Consider the following 17,655-nt stretch of genomic DNA (forward strand, 5'->3'; position numbering starts at 1 on the left):
GGCCCTGTTTGCTTAGAGTCAGATTTTGGGGGGCGGGATAAACCATGGGTCTTTGCAGCTGTGCAAGCAAGCAGGAACAGAAGCAGAGCTTGCAGTTAGCTTTAACATTCTTGGAATTTTTCCAGTATCTGGGTGGGCCACCCTGCTTCCCGGACCTTATCACAGCTTTTAATTCCTGATAAATGACAGGCGGGGAGGCTTCAGGGAATTTCCACAGCTTGCTTACAAAATGGAAGCTGCTACAAAATGCTTTCACTTAGGCTAACGATCACAGTTTGAACATGATGACCGTCACTCTCAGAGCCAGCCACAGGGAAGTGACTAGGTGCATCCTTGATGGAATTGGGTTAGGAGGTACACCCTGACTGTCATGGTCAGATGGCCCTGAGCCACTCCTGTAAATGAGTCCTGTCTCCAACTGTGATTTCTTGACCAACGTCCAACCACGCTTTTGTGACTGTTTCTTTTGCCCTCCCCTTCCTTTTAAGGCTGAATTTCTGGAAATCCGTGTACACTTGTTTGTAGCAAGACCTTTTATTTTACAGCAACATCTAAGCAATCCACTATAGATAGGAGGAACCCAGGAGTTATTAACTGCAGCCTCTCTTGGGGGAACTAACGGAGAAAAACAAATACCACCGTGATGCCCACTGGCATGGAGTCGATTCCAATGCTTGGTGTGCCCGTGTGAACCGCTGACGTCCTCTAGCAGCTCCATGCACAACCCACTACATCACCAGGGCTCCTCTGCCATGGAGTCCATGCTGACTCCTCAGGACCCCATAGGGCAGGGTAGAAGCGGGCCTGCAACTCCTCATGGGAGTAGAAAGCCCCATCTTTCTCCTTCAGAACAACTGTACTTTCAAACCCTTGACCTGGTGGTGTTTCCCAGCTCAATGGAGAACCACTACAGTGCCAAGGAGTCCAGGATGACTTGAATGCCTGATGGAGTATGGATTTTCTCTTTAAAAGACTCATTGCAGGGTGTGGCGGCCTTGGCATGTGTTCTTTTCTTTAAAGTTGATATTGGGTGCAGAAATGTTTATTTCACTTATATCTTCAGTATGTAATCTTCTTTGTCTCTCACGATGACCTTGATGTTGAGGCCTATAGATTGCCACTCCCATTTTTCAAAACTGATATTCATAAGATTGCTGTTGTTGTTAGGTGCCACCAAGTTGGTTCCAACTCATGTCCACTCAGTCCTGCGCCTTCCCCGCATTTTCATGTTTGAGTTGACTCTGGTAGCCATTGTGCCGAGCCATCTCATGAAGGGTCTTCCTCTTGTGATGAGTCTCTATTTAATCTAGCCCGGTCTCCTTTTCCAGGGCCTGGTCTCTCCTGGTAACATGTCCAGGGGGCATGAGACGTTTCACGCGGATGTGTGAAGTTCTTTTGGCGGTCCATGGTACTGCCAATATGCCATCACTCAGGTGCATGATTTCTCCTCCTGTCTTCCTCATTCGCTGTCCAGCTCGCACGTACGTATGAGGTGGTTGAAGAAGCTGGACACATCGTAGGCCTCCCAGTGACTTCTTTTCTCTGGCATTAAGATACTAATTACCACCCTGGCCCAGCCCCAGATTTGAAAAGGCCCATGAAGCCAGGTGTCGATGAGAAATGCTAATGAGGCTCATTTGTGGTACCGCCATCCCAGAGATTCTGATGTAATTAGCCAGGGGAAGAATCCGTTCTTCACATGCAAAACAAACCAAACATTTCATCATTGATTCTAACTTGCTGTCAGATCAAAGACTTTCTGCTCGCCATGATTTCTAGGCTTCTTTTTGGCAATTAAATTCTGTGCTATGCTGGAAAAAAAAAAAAAAAGATGGCATTAATAGAGAGGTAGTGAGCCGGGATGGCATAATGGGCCCTACATTGAGCTGCTAACCAGAGGTTAGAATTTCAAAAGCACCAGCTGCTGGTAGGGAGAAAGACAAGGCTTTCTGCTCTCCTACACAAACAGTTAATAGTCTCAGAAACCCATGGCGGCAGTCATTGTTCTATAGCTCCCTCCCCGGGGGACGGACAACAGAAAAGCAGATGAAGAGAGACAGCAGTCCATGTGAGACATGAAAAAAATTTAAATAAGTTTTCAAAGGTTCATGAGGAAGGCAGGTGGGGGAAAAGGGCTCAAAGAGAAAGAGTTTTGAAATGATGGCAACGTATGTACAAATGTGCTTAACACAATGGATGGATGAATGGATTGATGGATGGATGGATGGATGGATGGATGGATGGATGGATGGATGGATGATGGATGGATGGATGGATGGATGGATGGATGATGGATAGATGGCTGGATGGTTGATAGATTGATGATGGATGGATGGATGGATGGATGGATGGATGGATGGATGGATGGATGGATGGATGATGGATGGATGATGGATGGATGGATGACGGATGGATGGATGGATGGCTGATGGATGGCTGATGGATGGATGGATAGATGGCTGATGGATGCATGGAGGGATGGATGGATGGATGGATGGATGGATGGATGGATGGATGATGGATGGATGGATGGATGATGAGCTGTAAGAACACCCAATAACTTTTTTTAAGTTAATAATCTCAGAAACCCACAAGGGCAGGTCTACTGTGCTTTGTAGTCACTAGACATAGGCATGGACTCTGAGTTTTTCTGATCCATTTCAAATTTGTTCTAGTTTCGATATTTTCTGTTTTTTTTTTTAATTTTGTGTACTTTGTTACTATTGTTAGTTTTTTGTCTCAACTTTTTTCTACATGATATCTAACGTAAATAAATCTATAGGCAGTAATCACATTACTGGGGCGTGGAAAGGAAGGTTGGGAGATGGGGAGCAAATACCACTGTGAGAATGAAGAAAATGTTCTTAAATTGATTTTGTTGATGATTGTATAACTATTCTTGATGTGATTGAACTATTGAATTTCATGATGTGAATTATATACTAATAAAGCTGTTTAAAACTTCCAACCAAAGTGAGATGGCTGCTATGTAGTTTTCTCTCCGAAAATGCCATACCTCTTTTCTGATGTGACAAGATCCAGGTGTTTTCCTTAGGAATCTTTACATGAAAACTGAACTTTAAGACCTTTTTTAAAAAAAATCCTTCAGATAGACAGATACCCACACACAAACACACCCCTGTGCGCTCCTGGGATGACCTCAATCCTCTGCTTTCCTAAAATGGCCTATACTACAAAGAACAAATGACTTATTGCCTTAACGTATTGTTATCACTCAAGTCCCTGGGTGGAGCAAATGGTTGAGGGTAACCACTCACAGAAGAGGTTGAACATTCAGTCCAGGCAAAGGTGACTCCGAAAGGCCTCTCAATTTCCCTGAAATACCAGCCACTGAAAACCCGACAGTGCACCATCTCCATTGTCTGGAACAGGGAGTTAACAATTTGAAACTTCAAAAGATTTTCAAAGCATTACAGCCCTTTGTCTCATGTTTAGAAAAACTAATTTGGTCTACACGGTGAAACACAGCCTTCCTGTTTGTGTAACAGCTTGAAATGGTCGTTTGCCACTTTAAAACATTTTAAAATAGAGTACTGCTGCTTCGGACTATGCGTGGTCACCACGGAGATACAAAAAGTTTAATGATAGCCCAGTGTTTGGGCCACAATGCTAGAAACCAGGACATTTCGCTAACTTCGGGAAGATTAAGCAGACAGCCACACGCACAATACATACTACCACCTTAGACGCAAAGATTTGAGAATTCACGAACACTTAGGAAGCATTACCTTTAAAGGAACACCAAACGTGAAATCTTTTCAAATGCAAATTGTATAGCAAGGTTTACCAAGTAACTCAACGTTACGGCTCCTCCCGTGAGAAAATGGTAGCCCTGAAAAGGGCCTTTGTGTGTCTGCTGGAAGGATGACTCGCAAACTGCGTTTAGCCGCCGAAGCCGTAGAGGGTGCGTCCCTGGCGCTTGAGCGCGTAGACCACGTCCATGGCCGTGACCGTCTTGCGCTTGGCGTGCTCCGTGTAGGTGACGGCGTCGCGGATCACGTTCTCCAGGAACACCTTGAGGACGCCGCGCGTCTCCTCGTAGATGAGCCCCGAGATGCGCTTGACGCCGCCGCGCCGAGCCAGCCGGCGGATGGCGGGCTTGGTGATGCCCTGGATGTTGTCGCGGAGCACCTTGCGGTGCCGCTTGGCGCCGCCTTTGCCCAGACCCTTCCCGCCTTTGCCGCGACCAGACATGTTGAGAAAGTCAAAGCTCCAAAAAGCTGTGAGAGAAGCTATCTGAAACCGGCCTTTATATGTCCGTGTGCGGACCGAACTGAGAACCACCAGAGAGGAAGCGGGAAACCTCGCCCGCCAGGGCGGGGCAAGGAAACCTAAGGGGGCGGGGAAAGAGGCGTGGTTCTTTTGGTTTGGTTTGTAATTAGGTAACTAAAATGGGTTTAGAAAGCAATATTGTGAAAATTAAGAACACTACAAACAATAGTGTTGACAAAAAGAAAATTACAACCAGCTATCCTGTTCCTATCCGGTCGTTATTGCTAATAGGTTTGTGACAGATAAATGCCCGCGTACCTTTCTTACAGTGCTGTCTGTGTGCAGGTCGCTGTCATTTGTCTGTGGGAACATATTTTTACCAATTTTCCTTTTCTAAGGGGATTTGCAACATGTTTGTCAGTGCCTGATAATTATTCCTTCTTCTAAATCTCCTTAGTACCCGTTCTCTAGCAAATTCATAACCAGCCAGAATTTTAAAATTTATTTCTTCACTGCTAATTGTTTGGGACCAGTCTGGTCCCTATTTGGGCCAGGTTTGGTCCGTGCGGCACCTTCCCCCGGCTCTCCCAGAAGATAGCCTGGTGGACTATGTGGTCCCTCCCCCCTCCCCTCTACCCCAGCCCCCTCCCCCCGCTCCCAAGGCCAGAGCTGGAATGTGCAGCTTCTTGCCCACATTCCAAGAAGCTGCTCTGTGGACTGACTCAGACTCTGCAGCTGCAGCACCAGGAAGCCAGCCTCCCTTCTCATGAGTGCGCACAAGCACCACCAGCTTTCTTCACCTCATTTGCACATCTCCCTGACCCAAAACCTAGAATTATCCCACTGCCCCACCAACGGGTGTCTGTTTCCCTGATCTAATCCATTGAGTTGCAGAGCCTGCCTGTGAGCTCAAAATGCTCCTGTCCCTTTCTCTGCTCTCCCTTCCCTCCCTGGAGTTCTTTCCCTCAGTAAAATCTTTCTCAATTTAACATTCCTGGCTAATCTGTCTCCGTTCTGCACCTCGGGTTTTCATCTTTCACTAATGAATTTTCTTTTTGACCTATGCCAAATAAAATTTTGTTTTTCTAACTCTTATAACTCTGTGATAATTTCCTCGAGGACAATTCAAATCTTCATTTTTGGCCCACCTCTAATTTTTCTACTGCTCAGAAATGTATTTGCAAACATACAAAAGATTATGTTATGTAAGTTTATTACAATCTACATTTCATTTGCTACTGATGGCAATTGGTGCATATCAGTAAAAAAAATTTTTAATCATTTTATTGGGGGCTCATACAACTCTTACCATAACCCATACTTACATCTATTGCGTCAAGTACATTTGTACATTTGTTGCCCTCATCATTCTCAAAACATTTGCTCTCCACTTAAGTCCTTGATATCAGCTCCTCATTTTCCCCCTCCCTGGCTCCCTCCCTGCTTGTCCCTCCCTCATGAACCCTTGATAATTTATAAATTATTGCTGTCTTACACTGTCCGACATCTCCCAACCTTCACCCACTTTTCTGTTGTACATCCCCCAAGGAGGAGGTTATATGTAGATCCTTATAATTGGTTCCCCTTTCTATCCCACCTTCCCGTATCTCCACTCACCACTGGTCCTGAAGGGATCATCTGTCCTGGATTCCCTGTGCTTCCGGTTCTTATCTGTACCAGTGTACTGTAAGGTAGAATTAGGATCATGATAGTCGGGGTGAGGAAGCATTTAAGAATTAGAGGAAAGTTGTATGTTTCATAGCTACTACACTGCACCCTGACTGGCTCATCTCCTCCCCAAGACCCTTCTTTAAGGAAATGTCCCATTACCTACAGATGGGCATCAGGTCCCCAATCTGCGCTCCCCCTCATTTACAATGATAAGATTTTTTTGTTCTTTGATGCTTGATAGCTGATGCATCTCTACATCTCGTGATCACACAGGTTGGTGTGCTTCTTCCATGTGGGCTTTGTTGCTTCTGAGCTAGATGGCCACTTGTTTACCTTCAAGTCTTTAAGATTCTAGACGCTATATCTTTTGATAGCCAGGCACCACCAGCTTTCTTCACCACATATTGCTTATGCACACATTTGTATTCAGCGATCGTGTTGGGAAGGTGAGCATCATGGAATGCCAATTTAATAGAACAAAGTGTTCTTGCATTGAGTAAATACTTGAGTAGAGGCCCAATGTCCATCTGCCACCTTAATTATAAACCTATGCATGTGGATCTATTTCCAAATCATCATACATAAATATATTTATGAATGTACATGTCTATATTTAGATCTGTAATTATCCTTTGCCTCGTCGTTCTGTCCTCTATTTCCTTTTGCTTTCCTCTTGTCCCACTATCATGCTCAGCCTTCATTTGGGTTTCAGTAATTTCTCAGTTACATTGCCCTTGAGGAATCCCTACCAGGTCTCTCACACCCTCCTTACCACTAATTTTGGATCACTTTTTGTTCCCTTGTCCCTGGGGTGGTCAACACCACCTCTTTCCCCACACTTTCCCCTCTCCCATGTGCCCCCTGAGCCATGGGTCCCATTGTTTTCTCCTTCAGACTGTTTATCCAGACTATCTTATCTAGATAGACCTGCAGAGATAATAATACACACACACCAAAAAAAGACAAAGCAACAAAAGAAAACACAGTGACGACAACAAAAAATTAGGAAGATCATCAACATGAAGCCATCCTGGAGCCTGAGGATTCACAGAAACTCAGGCACTAAGGAGGCTCTGGAATGGTCACAAAATCATGATTGGCAAGCAATCAAAACAACACAGTTGCAGGCAGGACTACAGAAGCGGGACAAAGAGCATGATTGGTGTAAGTAAACCATAAGAGATTGAAAAGTTTATCAGGGAATTCCCACCCACTGCCCCACTGAACAGGCAGTCAGGGTCTGGCGGGCAACCCTCAGTCCCTCAAAGGGCACAGTCCCTGCACCACCCTGCGCTGAGTATGGGAGGGGTAGCGACTCACTTTCTAATGCACTCCGCCTGAGGCCGCAGTTACCCACCTAACAGTAAATAGACCGAAGACAAGCTGAAGCGAATGCATCAGAATGAAGAGGCCTGTGGTGAGGCCCTAATGATGCCCAAAGGGATCGCAGCCATGTTGCTAATTATGGAACATAGAAAATACCAGAACTTCATCACAGCATCAGAATTGGCATCAGATAAAATCATCACGGACAAAGGTAGGACATGGAAGCAGGAAAAGGGCCGCGAGTAGGATAAGGGCACTTTTGCAGACCAGTAATGTCTCCAGTTCCCTCTGGCAGCACCGCCACCACCTCTTCCTTGGCCTGGAGCTGTGGCTCAGGACTGAGCGACCTTGGTCCTCCGATATCCAGTAGGGGCACACTCAGGCAAGCCTGGGCTGGCTATGGGAGGAGTAATCCCCTTTCAAACACACTCTGCCTGAGGGCAAGCTTTCTATATTGCAGGTCAATAATCAGAATAAAGTCAATGGAGACGGACCGTGATATGTCCAGACCAAAAGTAGACATAGGGCTGGCACTGTAAACTGCTGTTTAGTTAGATTTGACTCATAGGAACCGAATATATAACAGAACAAAACACCACCCGGTCCTTCCACATCCTCACAATTGTTCTTAATGACTGAGTCCATTAACGCAGCCACTGTATCATCCATCTCATTAAGAGACTCCTCCTTGTTGCTGCGCCTATACTTTTCCAAGCATGATGTCTGTGGTAGCTCCATAACCTGTTGTCAACCTGCGGATTAAGAGTGAAGCTGGCGTAGTGGTTACAGGAGGCTTCTAACCTCAAAGAGTGAAGGGGTGGAGTTTAGTCTGTGAATCAGGTCGAAGCTTGCAGACCTCTTTGCAGGTGCTAAGGAGATAAATAGCTCACTGGAAGAAAGACACATGCCTAGTCCCTGCTAGACTTTCTTGTTAACAAGTCACATGGAGATAGGCTGATGGCAGCCAGAGCTTCAGAGCTGGAGAAGCCAAATGGAAACCCCTGCCAACTCCTGCCAGTGCTGAGATGCTTACACCACCACTGGATCCACAAGACTTTCCATCTACCAGCCAGTGATCGTCCTGCATTCAGCATCATTGCATGTATTTTGTGAGTCTGAAGAGAAATTTATAGATTGGTATCAGACATACGGGTTAATTCCAGATTTATGGACTTGATCTGGACTGGGCTGAGATGTTTTCTCAATATGCAATTGCTCTTGTATATAAAGTTGTTTCTTATACACATACGAGTGTGTCTATGAATTTGTTTCTCTAGTCTATCCAAACTATCACAATGTCCTTCCCCAGGAACTAATCTCTCCTGACAATATGTCCAAAGTATGTAAGGCAAAGCCTCGCCATCCTTGCCTTTAAGGATCATTCTGGCTGGTCTTCTTCCAAGAGAGATTTGTCTGTTCTTTTGGCAGTCTACTGTACTCTTAGGTAGCAGGATGGGGATTGTCCCTCTCCTTGCCTGAAGGCCCCTACAGGATATTGAAGGAGAATCAGGGAGCCTTGAGACAGTCATAAAGACCAACTGGGCGGCCCAAAGTAGGCCCAGGTGGGCTTAATTCAGCCAATGGAGTCAACCAATACCTTCAAGTATACGTCCCAGTCAGAGGCCTCAAATACCTTGACCTCGAGTCACCCTTCCCCTCCTCCGCTTCTTCCTTGCCCTTTGGCTCCCATCCTATGCTCACTCAGGCATGCCAAGGTCTCTCTGACTTCAGGTCACCACGTATGGGTGAGCAGTCCCATGAGGTCGTCCGTGTTCCATAGCAAGCCCTGGCGAAGTTTACTCACGGTTTGACACACTTTGCTAAAATAGCGTGTACTCTTTTGAGACTAAAACCTGCAACTTCTTCTGTCCTTTATAAAAACCCACTTGGATCACAACCCAGGCCTCAGCGTGAATTCTTTCTAGTGGAAAGGCAAAAACCGAGGTATTACCCACTTGAGAAATCTAACAGTACCTTCGGTGTAAATTGTAACCTTCCTCAAATCAAGAACTTAGATTGTAAGCTTTACTACATTAATTTTTGAAAATAACATATTTCTATTGAGCAGTGATGCATTAGAGTAATAAATTTCCTATAAGTTTTCAGGTCCGAGTACATTGATTGGGAGTTTTTTTTTTAATCCTACTAAGGAAGCAAATAAAAGATAAAGCTCATTTTCCTCCACTTATGTTCTGTAAGATGGAGATAGATTTTGTTAGATTTCTTAGATGAGAAATCCCTTGGTCCTTGGCTTCACACAAGAAAGAATTTACGCCAAAGCCTGGTTTGTGATCCAAGAGGATTTTTATAAAGGACAGAAGGTTCAGACATGACAGTAAACTGAACACCAGCACCCTTGTGGCACTGCACACCCACATAGCAGCCTGAGACCAGAGAGAGAGAGAGAGAGAGAGAGAGAGAGAGAGAGAGAGAGAGAGAGAGAGAGAGAGAGAGAGAGAGAGAGAGAGAGAAAGAGAGAGAGAGAGCCTGAGCCCCTGGCCCGGCTGCGCAGCCAGCCTCCGGAACCCTGGAAGAGCAGATGGGAAAGACCGCTGTCTCCGGTTCAGACTTTTCTAGGGTCCTCCACTGGGAGGCGTGATCCACGGTGCTGGTTGACCCCCTTGGATGAATTAAGCCCACCCAGCCTAGATTGGGGCCCACCCACGTGTACTGCCCACCCAGGTGTACTGCCCCCACTCAGAGCCTGAATTGGCGCATGCCCTTTAGTCTTTATAGTCTTCTAACTTCCTGTAGGGGGGCCCGAGACATGGAGAGAAAAAACCACTATCCAGCTACCTAACAATTTCTTTCAATATATACCATATGTACTAGTGTATAAGCCGGGATTTTCAGCACATTTTTAATGCCGTTTTTGTGGTAACATTAGGTGCCTCAGTTGATATTCGAGTTGGCTTATACTCAAGTCTATAAGACGGTACTTTAGTTGGTGCCAAACAATGAGACAACATATTCCATTGGTTTCTGTCCTCTTTCTCCTATATGTTAAGCATCCAGAGTAATTTTTTCAAAATAAGTTTTGGTTTGTTCATTTCTAAGAAGACAGTTGGTTTGGGGATGCAGATCAATAGGCCTCTTTGGGTGGACCTCAAAGAATTATTAGGCTATCAGTTTGGATAAAATTTCCCCAGCTCAAAGAAACAGGGGGGGGTGGAGAACCAAAGCCCTGTTGTCACATTGACTCCAAATCATCGCAACCCTTTATTGGATTTAAAAACCAAACTCACTGCCCTCAAGTCAATTCTGAGTCATGGTAACCCTATAAGGCAGGAAAGAACTGCTTCTGTGGGTTTGTAAGATTGTAGGAACTCTATCCTACAAAGCCTCATCTTTTTCCCTTGGAGTGGCTGGTGGTTTAGAACTGCTGACCTTCAGGTGAGCCCTGAGGCTGTAAATATTTACAGGACAATAAACAGCCTCATCTTGTTCCTGTGGGATGACTGAGTAGGAACCACAGACCTTGAGGTAGCAGTCCCCCTGTTACCTGACCGCTCCTTTCTCTTACTTCTTTCTCTGACTTCTTCTAACTCTGATTTTTAGACTCAAACATACTCCTAACAAATCCCCCAAACCAAACTCATTAGCAAATAATCCGAGTTCATAGAACTGCCCGAGAGTTTCCAAGGGAAGTAGAAAACCTCATCTTTCTCCCACAAATACGCTGGTGGTTTCAAAGTGCTGACCAAACCAAGGAGGAACCCACTACGCCACCATTACTAAACCTTTAACTACATTTAAAATAAGCCTCCATCTGTATCTCCCAAAATTACTGTGTCCTGGAAGACTCTGAAGCCTTCGTAGGGGGAGTTCATAACAATGAATGAATGCTCCTTTTCCCCTTGCCAAGACGTGCAAACGAAACTACTGAGCAAATGGGACAGCGAGTAAATCATTGAATTTGTCCTTATGGATGAGAGCAAGGTCCTGGATTCAAGTGTGTCAAGGACGCGGTTTAAGGAAGGCTGCTTAACGCGCAAGTAGTTTTCAAGCCTTGTGGGTAAAAGCTACTGAAAATCCCATCACTGAAGGGATGGTAACCCTTGTGACCTGAATTGAGGAGAAAGGCCTCTACAGAAGACTGTTGTCTTCTCCACTCGCCCCTTTGTCCTCCGTTAGGTTTCTGGATTGGGCTACCTTGGCTCTGGCTTCGCAGTGCTGAAAGAATTGGTGCAGAGGAAGCATGTTTATAATCCAAGAGACTTTCATGAGGAAAAGGGGAGTTTGGGTATTACAGTTTCAAGGCATGACAGGATGGTGAAAATACAAAAATTTAAAATGAGTGAGAACGCAGAAAAATATACAGCATCCCCCCCCAACCCCCACACATCCTCCTCCCATCTGACTTTAGCCTGCAGTCAGCTACCAAACACCCCACCAACGCCCGAGCAAACGCTGAGCCTGCAGCACAATTCTCTCCCGAGCGAGCTGACCTTCAGCTTGAGGTGTAGCCTTGTTCTTTCTTAACATGTCTCTGATACAGACTAGCAAAAGACGCTTCATTTTTGTTAGCTGCTAAGTGATTGCCCATCCCTCCCTCCCATCTCAGAAAGGTGACTGCCAGGTGACCTGCCCGTTCCCCCTCCCCTTACTGGAAAGTCTCTGCTGGTGGTTAATGTTAGAATGTATCCCCATGTTCTCAGGTTCTGGACACTACAATTAGTTTCGATTATTCTTCAATTTATCCTTTGTTTTGTTTGTATTTCAATGTTGTTCCCTTTGATGTTATCATCTGAAGGGTATAGTTAATGTTGTCAAGATAACCAGGATGTGACAAATCAATTTTGGTATTGTTTCTCTTATAAGGAATTGTTAGATCTCTCTCATGGGGGAAATACCTCAGACCTTGACTTCTCACGAGAAAGAATTCACTCCGAAGCCTGGATTGTGATCCACGTGAGTTTTATGAAAGGTATAAGAAGTTTTGGGTTTACATAGGCACCCTCAGCGCCCCTCACCCCATCCACCACCCAACCCTGCCAGGGAGATGTTGCTCAAGAAACAAAGTCCCACAGTGGCCTTGGATCCTGCCTTTTCACTTCCTCCGCTGGGAGGCGTGGTTGACGCTATTGGTCAACCCCACTGGCTGCATTAAACTCACTGGGCTCAGAAGGGCCAATCCAGGTGTAAGCCCCACCTAGGTTTACCATCCCTTCCTGGCCGCAAGTTCAAACCTCTTAGCATGCACAATGGACTCCCCAGTCTCTGGTCTAGCTGCCTAACAGAATGTACCTTGTAACGTATGCTTACTCTTCTTGAAATTACAATTCATCCATTAAGTTTGCTTCCTGCTTCTGTTCACGCTTGCTTGAACCCTAGAAAGGTGATCAATGATTGTGTTGGCCTTAAAGATGGACCGAGTTCACCCAGGGCTGCTCTGAAAGGAAACGTCTTGGTTTCTCGGTAGCCCAGCTCGCTGAATAAAGACTCTTCCAAATGTCAAGACATTATAGTGACTGTCACTTATTTGAACCCGCAACACTGCCCTGTAATTCCTGTCAAATGGTTCCTTTAGAAAACTCTAGAAATTTTCACAAATGAGGGGTTGAATAAAATTCTACCCTGTAATTCTTATTACTTTAATCACGGCTAGAAGGACGCTTCTCCTCATTCCCAGGAGGACTTGATCTGGGTAGAGCTGCAGCAGGGCTGAGAGTGTGTGTGTGGGGAGTGGGGGGGGGGGGTAGCTGCAAACGCTAAAGTCAAACTGTCCTCTTCCTCCCCCACACCCCCAAACCCCCTTTCTAAGACTTAGCATGTCACAGATGAGCCCTAAGCCAAAGAGCTGCATTTTGGAAAGTTGTTGGAGATGAAAAAATTCATTTATAAAAGCATTTATGTGAATGGTGATGGAGAGCATTAAATAGCAAAACAAAGTTTAGATAGTCATGCCATGTAGTGTAAAGATTCCCACGCACACGCCTTAAACAAAATGCCCGCATTCCTAGGGGAATGGTGACCAAGTTCGGAAGCACCAGCCCTCTGAGGGAGAAAGACCAGGCGTTCCAGGCCTGTAGTTAGAGCCCTAGGACCCAGAGGGGAGTCCTGCTCTACCTGCAGGTCCCTATGAATCTGAACCAACCCGACAGAGGTCTGGTTGCTGTTTTCATAACCTTTATGTGTGAAATAAACCATATGCTTAATCTGAAAAATAAACAATTTGTTTTTAGAAAGATAATAATATTTCCAAAAAGTCTTGCTAAAATTGTGCACACAGTTCTAATTACATATAAACCCCGAAGAACCCTGTAGAAAGTACTTATTTGGTACTACAAAATCATTTTCATAAGAGATAAAGTTCACTGTTAGTGAATTATGGATTGAATTGTGTCCTCCAAAATAATGTATTGTAATTCCTAATCGCTATGCCAGTGGTTAGAATGCCATTTGGGAAAGGGTTTTCTTTTTAATATTAATGGTGCATGATTACTGTAGGACAGGATGTGATTTAAGGAGCGCTATTCAGAGATATAAAAGAGATTAAATCAGCAAGCAAGATGAGGCAGAGGCTGCCAGGCCACGTGAAGATCACGGAGGAACAGAAGCTGAAGAGAATAGAACAGAGAGAGCTCCCCTAGAGCTGCCTCCCTGGACTCTGCCTTTCAACCTCCTGCCCTGTAACATTCATGTGCTTGATAAAGCCGCCTATGAGTGTGAGCAAAACAAGCTGAACATTGGCATGTTTGGGATTGCATGGGAGCCCACAGGTTTAGAGTAAAATGTGGAGGCTGTGAAGCAAAAATGGTGTAGCCTTAAGATCGCGATCAGAGGGATTGAAACCGTTGGAAAGAATTTAACTGTGGAAAATCAGCCTATGGAAATTCAAGTGTGTCATCTGCAAGCAACTGTGGGGTTTGCCGCAGGACTGGGAAGCCTTTAGTTCCTTTGTGCACAGAAAGTCACTTAGTGGCACCTAATAACAGTATCACAAGCCCTGGGATGGTAGTGGTTACGGGTTGGGCTGCTAATGCAAGGTCAGCAGTTCGAGTACACCAACCACTCAGGAGAATGGGACTCTCTACTCCCCAAACAGTTGCAGTTTTGGAAACTCAACAGGGCCTGTTCTACCCTGTCCTACAGGGTCGCTATAAGTCAGAAACAGCTTCATGGCCATGGGTTTGGTTTGGGGATTACTATCACTTGATATGGTAAACAATCTGGATGGCTTTGTTAATTTGGCCTACATCCTGCTTTCTTTTCCAACCTTTCAACATCACACAAATTGATACTACTGAGGTTTATTGAGTACTGATTATCTGGTCGAATAATGAAACAGCTTATTGGGCGAATGGGGAAATCGGTGCCCCAAATAAGCATAGAAACTAATAAGGGGTTATATTATTATGATTTTGTCCTTACCACCTTATTTAGAATTTGGTTTTTGTTTCTGCTGGGTTACCCAGTTTGCGACCCTCAGGAGGAGTGGATGCATGCTGGTAATAACTGAGATAGGGCTTTATAGGGGAGGCAGATGTTGCGGGTTCAAATAAATAACAACCACTTCAATGCCTTGAGGTTTAGAAGTCTTTTTTTTTTAAACACTGAATCACTGATTACATTAACAGGCTGCTTTAAATCTGTTTTGTTTGTTTCCTTGTTTGTTTGTTTATTTAGAAGAGTCTTTTATTCCGGTCTTTTCACCTAAAAGCGACTTTTAGATTGCAGATCCAAGAGGGCATCTCAGTAAGTTTATAAAGGCAAAGACACATTTATCATTTTTCATTTATCAGGGAGTTAAGCAAGCATAGGACAAAAGTAGAAAGCAAAATTAATGTTAACATTCTTTAGAGTTTATGAGTATTGCAGAGTAAAGGATTGATTATAAGATCCTGGCTAATAATCATATAGTAATATCCTGGTTACATAATCAAAAGGAACAATATTACTAATTACAACATTCAGATTCCAGGAATATAAAAGTAGATCCTAAAATCAATCACTAGTGAGGATTCCTGAGAAGGGAAGGGGGAAGAAAGCATGTCGTAATAAAATGTTTTTTAAAAAATAAATTTAAAAAAAGAAAGCATGTCGTTCAGCAGTCAACAAAGTGGAGTCTCTGTGACCAACCTGCCTCACAGGGGTGGTTACGCAGTGGCTTTATTTTAAATCACCACTCGCTAGTGAGGCATGGCTGGGGGTAGTGGCTGATCTTACTGTCTGACTTTTGGAACATCTGTGTGATGTCACATTGCCGGTGCCTAGTATGTGCCCAGGTAGACTTCCCACCTGGGCCTTGGTGACTTGGGTCGGAACCTGCTCAGTTCTGGATTTTCCCCGAGGTGCCTAATCAGTGTTCTGATTTCTTTCCAACCCCTTTATTGTGGCATGCACAACTAACTCTTGCTTAGTGAAGGCCTTAGGGAAGATAATGCCCCTTGATCCCTAATCTATCGACCTGTCATTTTACTTACTGTTGATAGTTTTTTGTTTTAAAGGTATTTTCTGTATATGAAGTCTAGGTTGGTTAAATGTATAGAGACGGAAACTGGATTAATGCTTTCTTGGGGCCCGGCAGGGGAAACTGGGCTGAAAAGGGATGCTAATAACAGTTTATCAATGAAGAAAGTGTCCTAAAATTTAATGTAGTGATGAATGTGTAACTCTTCATGTTATTGAACTATTGACTTTTATGTGAATTATATACCAATAAGGTTTTTTTAATGGAGACAGAAAAACCGACAAATCAAAGATGTCTGCTATTGATTACTATTTTCCTCTTCAATAATGCCAATCCATCTTTTCTGATTTGCCCAGATGCACGTGTTTAACTTAGGCAAACTTCCGTGACAACTAAACAGGGTTTTTAAAAAATTGTTCAGAAAGACACTCACATGCACACCTTTGTGCTCTCCTGGAATGATCAAGCCTGAAATAGTCTAAATTGTAAAGACCAAATGACTTACTGTCTTTACTGTGGTCACTCAAGACCCCGGGTTAAGGCAAACTGCTCACAGTAGAGGTTGCAGATTCAGTGCAGCCAAAGGTGACTCCGAAGGAAGGCCTCTCAATTTCCCTGAAAAACCAGCCACTGATTAACCTGGAGGTGAATAAAAGGTCAATTTTTTCAACCCAGAGCTCCTGGCAAGAGGTAAACTGGACAAGGTTACTGCAGGTGGAAACCCCACAGCAAGGGGGCTCCTAAATGGAAGGTGCTGCCCACAATGTTGGGACCAGTGTTTCCCGGAATAAAACTCTCTTCAAACTGCCTAGAGGACAAGCCTGGAGGCCATAAGCCGGATGGTTATGCACGCCTTAGAGACAAAGCTTTAAGAATTCCCGCAAGCGCACACATAAAAAGCGTTTCCTTGAAAAGGAACTCCCCCATGGATCATCGCCCAAGTTTGCAAAGTCTACCAAGTAAAATCAGCATTACAGCTCTAGAGGTGATTAGATGGCGGCCCTGAAAAGGGCCTTTTGTGTTTCTACAATAAAATCATACAGCACTCAGCCGCCGAAGCCGTAGAGGGTGCGCCCCTGGCGCTTGAGCGCGTAGACCACGTCCATGGCCGTGACCGTCTTGCGCTTGGCATGCTCCGTGTAGGTGACGGCGTCGCGGATCACGTTCTCCAGGAACACCTTGAGGACGCCGCGCGTCTCCTCGTAGATGAGCCCCGAGATGCGCTTGACGCCGCCGCGCCGAGCCAGCCGGCGGATGGCGGGCTTGGTGATGCCCTGGATGTTGTCGCGGAGCACCTTGCGGTGCCGCTTGGCGCCGCCTTTGCCCAGACCCTTCCCGCCTTTGCCGCGGCCAGACATGTTGAGAAAGTCAGAGCCCCAGAGAGCTGTGGGAGAAGCTAACAGAAACCGGCCTTTATATGTCCGTGTGCGGACCGAACTGAGAACTACCAGAGAGGAAGCGGGAAACCTCGCCCGCCTGGGCGGGGCAGGGAAACCTAAGGGGGCGGGGAAAGAGGCGTGGTTCTTTCCGTTTATTTTGTAACTAAAATTGGTTTAGAAGGAAACCCTTATTATTGTGAAAATTAGGAATACAAACAAGAAAATTACAACCCGTTATCCAGCAACAATAAGTAACTATTGCTAATGTATTTGTGAACAGATAAATGCCTGGTGTTGTCTGACTGAAAGTCGTTTTGTCATTTTTCCAAAAGCGATTGTATTTTTATCAATTAACCTTTTCTAAGATTTCCAAAAAGTTATTTTTCAGTGACGGATAATTATTCCTTCTTATGATTTATCCTTAATAACAGCTCCGTAGCAATTCATGACAAGCCAGAATTTTCGATTTTATCTTTTCACTGAATTACAACCCAATGTCCTGCTACTATCCCATAACTATCTGCTAATATGCTTGTGAACAGATAAATGCCCGCGTAACCTTTCTTTAAAGAAAATCATTTTTGCCAAGGGTTTCATTAGAGTGCAAATGCTTTGAAAATGATGAGGGTAATG

General features: G+C 44.8%; 2 protein-coding genes across 2 annotated transcripts; both read right to left on the reverse strand.

Moving 5' to 3' along the window:
• Positions 1 to 1,673: 1,673 nt before the first annotated feature.
• Positions 1,674 to 4,659, reverse strand: LOC142427727 (histone H4). Its single transcript, XM_075532876.1, has 2 exons — positions 3,750 to 4,659; positions 1,674 to 1,811 (listed from the first exon to the last, which is right to left on the reverse strand). The coding sequence occupies exon 1, from the start codon at positions 4,213 to 4,215 to the stop codon at positions 3,904 to 3,906; it is 312 nt and encodes a 103-aa protein (XP_075388991.1). The 5' UTR covers positions 4,216 to 4,659; the 3' UTR covers positions 1,674 to 1,811; positions 3,750 to 3,903.
• On the reverse strand, positions 1,702 to 17,001 carry LOC142427736 (histone H4). Its single transcript, XM_075532884.1, has 2 exons — positions 16,149 to 17,001; positions 1,702 to 1,811 (listed from the first exon to the last, which is right to left on the reverse strand). The coding sequence occupies exon 1, from the start codon at positions 16,999 to 17,001 to the stop codon at positions 16,690 to 16,692; it is 312 nt and encodes a 103-aa protein (XP_075388999.1). The 3' UTR covers positions 1,702 to 1,811; positions 16,149 to 16,689.
• Positions 17,002 to 17,655: the final 654 nt, after the last annotated feature.

This window comes from Tenrec ecaudatus, chromosome 1, assembly GCF_050624435.1.
Source record: "Tenrec ecaudatus isolate mTenEca1 chromosome 1, mTenEca1.hap1, whole genome shotgun sequence".
Taxonomy (NCBI): Eukaryota; Metazoa; Chordata; class Mammalia; order Afrosoricida; family Tenrecidae; genus Tenrec; species Tenrec ecaudatus.